The sequence below is a fragment of the Mercenaria mercenaria genome, chromosome 12 (assembly GCF_021730395.1).
Source record: "Mercenaria mercenaria strain notata chromosome 12, MADL_Memer_1, whole genome shotgun sequence".
Classification (NCBI taxonomy): domain Eukaryota; kingdom Metazoa; phylum Mollusca; class Bivalvia; order Venerida; family Veneridae; genus Mercenaria; species Mercenaria mercenaria.
The window spans coordinates 53775943-53788362 of NC_069372.1; the positions used below are offsets into that span (position 1 = coordinate 53775943).

Below are 12420 nucleotides of genomic sequence, written 5' to 3' on the forward strand. Positions count from 1 at the left end.
TTCTCCATTTTCATTTTTTCATCCCTTCTTCCTCTGTTTTTCCACTTCTGCAATGGTTTTACAATTTTACTGGTAACAAATGGCATTAGATGTGCTAGGTGCCCACTTCCAAATCTGAATTTGGTATCAAAGACGAATTTACGAAATGGAATACTCTAAATCAGAGCTTATTTCTTAGTTTAAACATATTTTTTAAACAAATTGACATGGTTAACAATGATACAATCAATTTGAAAAGAGATACGACCGAAAACCTAGCTTATAAATTTCTTCTTCCGACTGAAGTTAAATTACTAATACATCTGGCGGTTAAGTATATAATGTTTGAAATATGATTTTAACAACGATCAAATGAACTTTCGAAAGAAGTATGAGAGGAAAGACGAAAAGATTTGATTTGGACTAACGAATGCGGGAAGAAAACCTAATATGTTGTCTCGTGGAAAGCGTCCCTAATGAAATTTTGAACAGCGAGAAATATTTCATTGTTGGTGTTTTCACTAAGATTTGGAACACCATGCAACAACGTATGGAGCATTATTGTACATAGGTTAGAGCTTTCTTTTTGGAACAACAACGCTCTGACATTTGTATAAAGTGAACTTTCAAAAAAGAAATGATGGTTACTTTCTATACGGCCACAATGACAGAGGGGTGAGGGAGAAATAGTTTTCCTGTGTAAGAGTTGGTTTACGGAACTGCACTCGTTGCGTAAGCGAGCATGATGATTTGACATTTCCTCGCTCCTATGTAGAAATGTGTAGGTGTTTTGCGAATGTTACCACGGATTCTGTGTTTGAACGAAGATAAAGAAGTGGAATTTTGCAACTGAGGAAATAAATCATTCTAATCTCTTAAAGCAAATGGAAGAAAAGAATTGTAGTAAAGTGTCGTACGAGTACGTAATTCCTAAATGTCGTCGTTTCACAAGTTGTATGCAGCAGTTTTCACCACAGCTTGAGATATAATCAGGGGTGAGACTATGTTTCATTCTATACAAAAGAGTCAGTTTGTGATGTAAACTACGAATGTCAAGTGGTTTCCAGGGACTTCTGTATGAAGGTTATGAAATGAAACAATCTGTGTCGTTCATTATTTCTTAAATTTCTATAGTATGAAATAAGTATGAGTAGTCTTATAACGTTTCTGTATCTTACGTAGAAACGCTACGCTTGGTCTACAGTCGATATTTTCTAACCTGATACATGGAAAGAAAACTGCACTTACTTGATTTTTTTTCGGTTTTGGTTTTGGATGATGATACGATTTTACAATACTACTACGCAAACTTCTATTATACATGCACTAGGAAAGTATGAAAAAGAAACTGAGGGGAAACAAACGCTGCGTTTCTAGATGTACTGAGCATAATTATAGACAACACAAAAAAGACTTAACCTGATCTCTAGACCTAGATTCTGAAGTGGTTCTTCTGCTGGACAGCTAGCTTTGCGTTTTAGCCAGTGCTTTAGCAACTGGTATAGCCCTAAATCAACTACCAAGTTTAAACCTCGTGTCGTTTGAATTTTCCTTCTATTTCTATGTGACCGCATCACATACATATTCTGGACGTGTAAAAATAGTCCCATATTTATTTTTTTATAATCTTGGTATTGTGTGAGAGTGTGAGCAACTGAGGACTACTGTTTTAAACAACAAAAGCAAGCAAATAATTATGAACTTTATATTCACACTCAAAATATTTGGATTCACTCCGCTCTAGGGTTAGGGTTGAAATTGGCCCCAACCTGGGGCAAACTTAGTTTTACATAGAGTTGTAAAGGGAAAACTTTTAACATTCTTCTTGTCTTGAACTACAACACACAGAGCCAAGGTATGTAGCATTGCCTAGTGGACCTCTATCAACATTCTTCAAATCATGACCGGTCTATGTACAATGAAATGTTGATTCTTCACGTGTATCGCTTGAAATATCACTCAATAAGCACTTGTTATCAGTCCTTGATTTAAAATTTACAGATGTACCAGGTATCCACTGTCCCTGTTGAGTAGACCGTACGTGTAGTCTTACGATCCGATATTATTATAGCGTAATCACAATTTATGGCGCCAACTTCAACGTAACTGTAAAAAGCAAACGTTTGACGTCATTGATGTTGACGTTACGTTTTGGATAGAAAAATGGGGAAAAATGAAAGTTCTTAGTAAAATAGTATTGCTGTTTATGCTGTTTTTCGATAATTGTTTTAACATAAACAGCAGATTTGTTTATCATGATACAAACGAAGAAGAGAACAGACCAGATTTTACGAAGTTTCATAAAAGAAGTGATCCGGTCCCATTGAAAAGTACAAAACACTTCCATGTCCAAAAGTTTCAAGGAGATGAGAACGTGAGGAAAACAGAAATTAGAAACAACGAACAAAGGGAAAGTCGCTATTTTAAGCATGAGAGGCGAAATGCTAACGAAAAACATCTTTTCAAAAGGGAAGACAACGCAAGCAAAGAACAGGAAAAAGGTGAAGGAACTCTTTCAACCTCACCACCAAAAATAAAAGAAAACAATGATGTCACCACAAAAGAACCAACAGAAAGTAATCTTGTTACTACAGAAATCACACCTAAGCCTACAGACAACAACCCTGACACTACAGTAATTCCATCTAAAACAACAAAAGACATTACAGACAGTACAGTATTCCCACCCAAAACAACAAATAGTAATCCTAACAATGATGTCACTACAAAAACACTAACAGAAAGCGATCCTGGGGAGCCCGATCCTGTAACCACGGAAATCACACCAAATCCTACAGACAACAAACCTGACGCTACAGACATCTCACCTGAAACAACAAGTAGCAATGCTGCCACTACAGTAAAGCCATCAAAAGCAACGGAAAGCTATACTGACACGACAGGAAACGCTGCAGAAAACATAACATCAGAAAAATCTGACTATGAAAACGAAAACAATGACAACAATGAGAATGAGTACAATGACTCGGACAACATGGATTATCAATCAAATACTTCTTCATTGGAAAATGGAAACTTCAGTAAGTGGAATAACTTTTCTAAAATAACAGTAATCTTTTTTAACTTTTAGATAACTAGATAAAAGATACAGTAGATCTATTCATTATTTTATAGCACATTTATAATGTCGGGTGTAGTAGCGTCTTTTATTTTTAGCTCACCTGAGCAATGCTGCTCAGGTGAATTATTGTGATCGCTCGATATCCGTCGTCTGTCTGTCTGTCTGTCGTCTGTCAACATTTAGATTGTGTATGCGATAGAGGCTGTATTTTTCAACTGATCTTCATGAAAATTTGTCAGAATGATAACCTAGATAAAATCTAGCCCTAATTTGAAAATGGGTTATCTGGGATTAAAAACTAGGTCACTAGGTCAAATCAAAGAAAAACCTTGTGTATGCGATAGAGGCTGTATTTTTCAACTGATCTTCATGAAATTTTGTCAGAATGATTACCTTGATCAATTCTAAGCCGAGTTTGAAAATGGGTTATCTGGGGTCAAAAACTAGGTCACTAGATCAAATCAAAGAAAAACCTTGTATATATCACATATTGTGATAAAGGCTGTATTTTTCAACTGATCTTCTTGAAATTTTGTCAGTACGATTACCTTGATGAAATCTAGGCCAAGTTCGAAAATGGGTCATCTGGGATCAAAAACTAGGTCACTAGGTCAAATCAAAGAAAAACCTTGTGTATGCGATAGAGGCTGTATTTTTCAATGAGGTTCATGAATTTTGGTCAGAATGATTACCTTGATGAAATATATGCCAAGTTCGAAAATGGGTCATTTGGTGTCAAAAAATAGGTCACTAGGTCAAATCAAATAAAAACCTTGTGTATGCGATAGAGGCTGTATTTTTCAACTGATCTTCATGAAATTTTGTCAGAAAGGTTACCTTGACGAAATCTATGCCAAGTTCGAAAATGGGTCATCTGGGTTCAAAAATTAAATTAGGGTACTGGGTCAAATCAAAGAAAAACCTTGTGTATACGATAGAGGCTGTATTTTTCAATTGACCTTCATGCATTTTGGTCAGAATGTTTGCCTTTATGAAATCTAGTTCAGGTAGGAATATGGGTCATCTGGGGTCAAAACCTAGGTCACCAGATCAAATCAAAGAAAAACCTTGTGTATGCAATAGGGGCTGCATTTTACACCGGATCTTCATGAAATTTGATCAGAGTGTTTGTCTGGATGAAATCTAGGTCGAATTTGAATATGGGTCATCTAGGGTCAAAAACAAGGTCCCCGTTCAAATTAAAGAAAAACTTTGTGTACGCAATAGGGGCTGCATTTTACACTGGATATACATAAAGTCTAGTCAGAATGATTGCCTTGATGAAATCTAGGTCCAGTTAGAATATGGATCATCTGTGGTCAAAAACTAGGTCACTAGGTCAAATCAAAGAAAAACCTTGTGTATGCGATAGAGACTGTATTTTTCAATTGATCTTCATGAAATCGGTCAAAATGATAGCCTTGATGAAATTAAGGTCAAGTTTGAATACGAGTTATCTGGGATCAAAAACTAGGTCGCTAGGGCAAATCAAAGAAAAACGTTTCGTATGCGAAAGAGGCTGTATTTTTCAATTGAGGTTCATGAAATTTGGTCAGATTAATTGCCTTGATCAAATCTAGGTCAAGTTCGAATGTAGGTTACCTTGGCTTACAAACTAGGTCACTAGGTCAAATTGAAGAAAATACTTGTTTACACTTCAAGAGACCACATTTATGGTCCCCATCTTAACGAAAATTAGTCAGAATATTTGTTTCCATGAAATCACTAGGTCAGACATGTTTACACTGTTATGGTGTGTTTCTCTGGTGATCGAGCGACCTAGGGCCATCTTGGCCCTCTTGTTCTAGGTATCTATCTTTCAAAGTTTAAAGTTACAATCGAAAAAATGTAGATTTTATATCAACATCCACGTGATACTCGTCACAAACAATCACAACTATGTAGCTGAGGCTCATGTCATGTCACAGTTGTTGAAAAACGATAAAGAACAACTAGCAGCAGTGCTATGGTTAAAAAAAACATTAGCCAGCCGTTTAGCAAGTACATCAAGACCGCGGCTGGACTGTTCATGGTGTAGAAGGGTATTCAGCAGTCGAATTTTTCAAGGCTTGGGAAAGAAAGAAATGTGGGCTATGATTCCTGGTAGGGGTGAGGTGATGTTTGTCTAGCTACATGGACTAAGTTTTATTTGATTCTGCAAAATACACTCAAGGAAGTTTGGCGACGGCATTATTCACGGTTCTGATACTTTAGGGTGTTTTTATTTTTGAAATATGCATGTGTAGAGATAAAAAATGCACTAAAGTAAATATTTTGTTAAAAAAAAAGCGCTCACAACATTTTAGCTAAGATATTTCATCTTTAATTATCTGTCAACACAAAGTATATCTATACACAGAGATCTGCATCCAGCTACCACTACTGGGCTTCTGTCAAACGGCAACATGTCATTACATGCGATCAGCTGAGGCTATGACTATCGGCAAATTCTTAACCAATAAGACCATCTCAAAATAGATTTACTGAAGATTAATTTTAGCTGTTCAAGACGTTTTGAACTTTACCACCAGAAATAACGAAAACACCAGTATACTGATCCGGTGCGGTTTCATTTTTGTAAAAACATATCAATAAAACAAAATAATAAGATGTTTATTTGCATTTTCTACTACATTTATTTTTAAATTTCGTTTGACTTAGCAAGGTATTATTAAGGCATTAAAGCTAAACATTCAGCATTCCATTCTAATGATTACTACATGCTTTTCAAATACGCACAGACATAAACCTTCCACATTGAACCTCTGACTGGTCATCGGACTGGTTGTTTCTGTGATCAATATTGGATAGCCTATGGGAGGATTTCAATTCTTATATTCGTTTTTTTTTCTCATTGATGGTCTAAAAATAATCGTTACAAGGGCTTGTCATGCAGTTCTTCGATATTACATTGTTATGTGGTAGAGAAAACGGTTGTCTTGCTCAACCAGACATGTAAGATATTTCTCCTTTTCTAGCGTTAATATAAATGCAACATTTTCAAAGATTTTGTAAATTAAAAATAACCAGTGACCTGTGGAAACACATCTAGTTCTATCGTTAGACGAATCAAGGGAGTACCTATTTACGGCGGAATATATCAATCATCCTATATATGACAATGTTTTAAAACAGTACTCTGACGTTCCTTGCCCGCCCGTTTACCTCAGTAGGTAGAGCGTCGGTCTACGGATCGCGGGGTCGTGATTCGATCCTCGGGCGGGGCGTATGTTCTCCGTGAGTATTTAATAAACGATATTGTGTCTGAAATCATTAGTCCTCTACCTCTGATCATGTGGGGAAGTTGGCATTTACTTGCGGAGAACAGGTTTGTACTGGTACAGAATCCAGGAACACTGGTTAGGTTAACTGCCCGCCGTTACATAACTGAAATACTGTTGAAAAACGGCGTTAAACCCAAAACAAACAAACAAACTAACGTTCCTCCATTGATTTTTAACCTTTAGCCTGGCTAAAGTTTAAACTTGAACAGAGCCGACTTACCTATTAAACAGGTCGCTTGGAAAGACCGCATGTGTTTTGTTTGAGCTTTGCCCATTGGACAGATCGGATGCTTTTTTGTATAATTTCAGGACCAAACGGGTTAGAAACGGATGTAGATGATCCTAATGATATTATTCTACACTTAAGTAGCAGAAGTTCTGAAACAAATGTAAGTCGTAGACTTTAAGATATCAGTCTTGAATGCAATTTTTCTGACTTATCCCACTGAATTATTCGTAGCTTTGTTGTCATATCCTTTACCTTTGATATGTTATCATGCAGTTATATACTTCAGCATTAATGATATGTAGTCATATATTTTTCTATGATATATGCTGTCATATCCTTTAACCCTGGATATGTTATATCTCTCACACTTTGATATTTATCATCATTTACTCTTGATATGTTATCACATCCAACATCCTTTATCCTTTGTATGTTATCATATACTTTACTCTCAATAATTATGTTATCATATCTTTCATCCTAACTGTTGCATTTCAAATGTTATTATATCCTTTACCCTTAATACGTTATCATATCCTTTACCTTTGATATGTTTTTATAGGCTCTGTTTTACCTTTTTTTAAATATTTTTTTAGGATCATGATTGTGACTATCATAACCCATCTGAGGAAAAGGAAATGACGGGAAACAATAAGGACTATCCTCAACCACTGCGACGAGGGAAAGGAAATGACAGGAAATAATGACTGCTCAAGATGGACGATTGGTTGAAACAATTATGAATATTATGAGGATTCTAAATTATGTCAGTCAGTTATGTGTCGAACTGTATTTTGTATTGTATGCGCTAAGAAGTGTAATGCTAATGTGCCAGAATTAAATGAATAAATTACAAAGTATTAATTGTACTAAGTCAGTGTGTTTTTTTCTTTTAAAACGTTTTAACAAAATGTGAAAACACAATTATGTGCAAAATTGTTGCTTGATTAAATGAGAGTGTTCATCTTTGAAATAATCGACATTAAACTAATAACTAGATTGCTCCTTATCCGCACAGCGCCTAATGCTGAAGATTTCACTTAGCCATCTTGATGTTTTTCCTACTTCTTCAAGGCAGCTCTTTGTAACGACATACTTCTTGGATACTATATTCTGAACACGTACGAAAAACATGTTCCTATCATCACAGTTGTGAAGAACGGGATCTCATTTTTGCACATCACAGCCACATGTCACTTCCTCTAACGTTTTGGATCGATGCAGGACTGAGGTTTTAAAGATAATATATGCACTATCAATATGCATTTTTACCAAAAGAAAAAAACATGTATATCAAACATTTATCTTCACTACCGGGACCAAAAGCCTTGGAATAGGTGCCAAAATCTATATCAATGCATACGGATCTGGTCTTATTCCGTACTCAAGCACACCGTGTGTCTTCTCTATATATATGGACAATTATTATTATCGAGAAAACGTGCAGAGCCCGACTTCCAGGCGTTACGCGGAGACGGCTGAAGGTGAAATATCCTAGTCCAGGACACGGCTAAATTTTCGTGCCCGCTCCTAAAGACCTTGAATAATTTTGTAAAACTTGGTTCATATATTAACTTCAAGCGCCTTTCAGTTATAGTTATCGTCTAAGCTGACATTTCACGGCAGAGACTATAAGACCGAAAGAAAGTATAGGTTAATATATGGAGTACGGTGAAGCCCTCGGGCTATTATAACTTTGCCATGGTCATTATCAATCAATGGCACCGCTCTTCCATGTATTTGCCTGCTTATTACATGTTTACCTTTAATGTCGAATCTGTGCATTCTAAATTTTGTCGAAAACTACTGTGTGAGAAATTCCACCAATCTGGATGCTGTTTACAGGGAAATAGGAAGATTCCCGATGTATATTTATAGGAAACTAATAATTATAAAATACTGGCTTAAAGTTTTACAACAGAAAGATACTTCTTTATTGTTTAAAACGTATTGTATGTTAAAGACTGATGTTGATAATGGCGTTACGTATAACCAAACCAATTGGGCGCATCAAGTAAAATGTATATTAGATCAAGCAGGGTTAGCGTATCTGTGGCAAAATCAATTTACTATGTTGTTAAATTATAATATCATCAGACAAAGAATGATAGACATATATCATCAAACCTGGTATGCGGCAATTAATAATTCACCTCGTTTAGAAACATATTGTTTATTCAAACATTCATTTACTTTTGAGTCGTACTTAGACAAAATACAAGAGAAAAAATACAGAATAGCCTTAACTAAATTTCGAACTTCTTCTCATGATCTTTTTATAGAAACAGGTAGACATGTTAATGTTCCAAGAAATAATAGAATATGTGTTCAATGTAGATCAAATATGGTTGAAAATGAATTTCATCATCTTTTAATATGGACTAAATACAAAGATCTCAGACAAAAATACCTAAAGAAATACATGGTCTACGCTTCAAAAACTATCTAACCTTTTGTCAATAAAATCTAGAAATGTGTTAATAAATTTGTCCAAATTTTTATACCATGCAAGTAAAATCAGAAACTAAGTACATGTAAGATCTTCCGAAAAGCTATGTTCGTGTTGGGGTTGTCAGTTTGCTATAGACATTGTAAAATGTTTAATGAAATAAATTTATTGTTGTTGTTGTTGTTATTAATACAGACAAAAAAAGTTTTAAAGGTTTAGTGCACAATTTTTATGGACAATAGGATTTTATAAGTTTCTTCCATCCGGCTCGATGATAACTGTTTTTGGCAGTAACGAGGCTCAGCCGAGTTACCGCTTAAACAGTTACCCTCGAGCCGGATATTTCCATCTGCACCTACCACCAGTGATCGAATTTTTTTCTTGCATGCCATATTCAACAAATAATAGTAATAACAATTTCAAACAAATGATTTTCTTATAGCACTTGTTTCGTATAGTAGCGTATTAACAAGAGTGGGAATTTTACGTCCGTAAACAGGAAGTACGCAATGACGTTAGAAGGACGAAAACAACGTAATAGTTCCGGTTTTGTTTTATCATCTGCAGTGAAACATTATGTTATTTCCGTAAAATGACGTTTTTTTAATCGAAAAATATGTTTTAAGGAACAATGAGAAACTATCAAGGTTTTTGATTTTTATCCCGTTTTACGTAAAACATAATTATATTACTACACAAATCTTCTGTACAGATGTAGTTCGTTATACGTCATTTACAGCATGAGAGTCATCTTACATCCCGGGGTGTAAGATGGAGTTTTCCAGCACCGGTGAAATCACTAGAAATCCCAGTCTGGTATGCAAGAAAGGATAATAGTGTTCTGGTGATTACAGTTCCAGTTTTCATCTTACTTTTTTACATGCTGTAAACTGCATAAAAATCAAATGCATTTAGATATAATACAGTAGAACTTTGTTGATTATAGTATAGATTTATATTGAAAATAAGTTCTATTCACGAAAAATACATGACGTTACGCTTTAGATGAGAAAACCAAAACTGAACTATCCGCTGTTTTGCCTGTATGAAACGTCTTAAATCAAATGGACGAGTAATAAATAGATGGCCTAACAAAAATTGATTTCATATAAAAGCAGTTGTTGAGCCGGTCATACTGTCCGTTTTAATTTTGCGGGTGAAGTAATGAAATCAGTGTTAGAAACTAGCAGATGGTTACTTACACCCCTGGAACAACTGATTAAAGACCTTCCTGCTTAGATCTACACTTACCCAAACAATTTTTTTTTCTAATAAACACTATAAAAGCACCTTATAAACACTATCAAAACTGCTTTTTTGGTGTTTGTTAGTGCATTCCATTAGTGATCCATTGAAACAATCAAGAAATAATTCAATGGATCGCTAACCTGATAACGTGTTCCATTAAATGGACCGCCATTTTGAAGCGAGTTATTAACTTTACAAGGTTATAACACACTAAATAGTTGTTGTTCTTTATTCTATATAAAACTGATCTAATTCCAATGACCGCAGCACACATCAGGACCCATTTTAAATGTCTGTAACCTACATTTTCATGAAGAATATTGTCAGTACTAACTAAAAATCAAAAGAAAAGTGGGGTCATGTTTGATGCAAGAAAAATAATTTCAGTCAAACACACAAACTGCAAAATCAGCTAAAAACTGCAACCCCAAATTATACTTGTGGTGTATGATCTAAGTTTCCATGAAAAATTTTGTAATGTTGTTATTTCATTATGAAAATGCTACCTACATGTCAAGCATAGATCTGTCATGTGATTTTAGCAAAAAAAATGCAAAGAAAATAAGGAAAATAGCTCTACAGAGCAAAAAAAACTGAGGACTATTTGTATCCGCCATTATGCGACTACCATTTTTTTCGCGCCATTTTTCTTTTTAGTGTCTGTATGCCTACAAAGCCATTCAGAAGACTTTCTCCTCTTTTATCAGGAAACATATGGTTTTAATCCATCCAATGTACCATAACAGCAGATCTTCTAGTTGCTACGGTTATGTTATGTTATCTCATCTAAGGTATAATATAGAGGGACAGAAATAAGTGCATTTTGTAGGTAATAAGTGTAGAGGTTGGACATGATATGGATTTACTGAAGAGAAAATGGTGGTTGTTATTTCATTTAATTTCTATGATTTACAACTAAAGGTATTTTCTTAATACATGCACTTACAATTCAGTATGAATAAATGCATGTTTACATTGTGATTCTGTATAGATTTCAATAAAATAAGTGTATGTTAGAATTCAAAGATTTATCAAATTCATAACACAATAGCTTTAAATGCTAGCTGATTCAAATGACCTGTATACTTTCTTATATGGAAACTAGTTAATAAATGTATGTTTCTCTTTGTCTATCCATATTTCACAAAATCAAAGATGGAATTTCTGTTAGGTGCATGGTTTATCAAATGATTTGTATAAAACTGCATCCAAATGATCATGAAAATGTTGAATGATTGCTAAATTTGTATCATATATATATATACATTATTTAACAAATTACTATTTGAATAATTTTAACAGAAAGACCTTTTCAACAGTTACTGCATATCTCTGCAAATCCAGGCTATTCCCAGTCACATAAACGATTTGCCAAAACTGTATGCATCAGGTTTCAATTAAATACAGTCTGTAGTTAGGAATATATCAGTTTGATGAAACGCATTCCATTGAGTGATCTATTAAGCGATCTATTATATATGCGTTCCGTTTAGCGATCCATTATGCGATCCATTAAGCGATCCATTATACGATCTATTATGCATTCCATTATACGATCTATTATGCGTTCCATTGAGCGATCTATTGTGCGCTCCATTAGCGTGTTGTTAAATGACACATTTATGTTAATTAGCCCATTTGCATGTGAAATTGGAACACGGTTTTGATGGTGTTTATTGGATTAACAACTCGCTTGCGGATCATGGTTTTAGTGGCGTTTATTGACAGTGTTTATTGGGCCTTTTTTTGTTTGGGTAGTTGTGTTTACTGAGTGATTATTACATTAAAGCTAGATTTGCACTGGAGGTATTTTAAAATTTGATGATTTTCCTGTCATGGTTGTCGGCAATGAAACAGTATTTTCCGATATTCAATAGAAATGCAAAGTTGTAAAACTATTATTACCTCACTTTGCCTATCTTAGTACACTTTATACAATGTAGAATGGAAATAAATGATTTCTGAAGCCAGGTGGTACGTTTCAAAAATCCCCATATCTATCAAATGCAAATGTAACGGATAGTCTGTTCCACTTATCAATCTAGCAATACGGAGTTAATATGTAGTATATAAACGCGTGGAAGAGTCTAATGTAACGTTTCACCTTTAATTCTTGGTGGTGTTATTTCGTGTAGTTTCGCATCCTTTT

General features: G+C 34.8%; 1 protein-coding gene across 1 annotated transcript; it reads left to right on the forward strand.

Moving 5' to 3' along the window:
- The first annotated feature begins 2051 nt into the window (after positions 1–2051).
- On the forward strand, positions 2052–7447 carry LOC123534991 (dual specificity protein kinase shkD-like). The gene is made up of 3 exons (XM_045317497.2): positions 2052–3020; positions 6655–6734; positions 7171–7447. Exons 1-3 carry the CDS (start codon positions 2153–2155, stop codon positions 7276–7278), a joined length of 1056 nt encoding a protein of 351 aa, XP_045173432.2. The 5' UTR covers positions 2052–2152; the 3' UTR covers positions 7279–7447.
- Positions 7448–12420: the final 4973 nt, after the last annotated feature.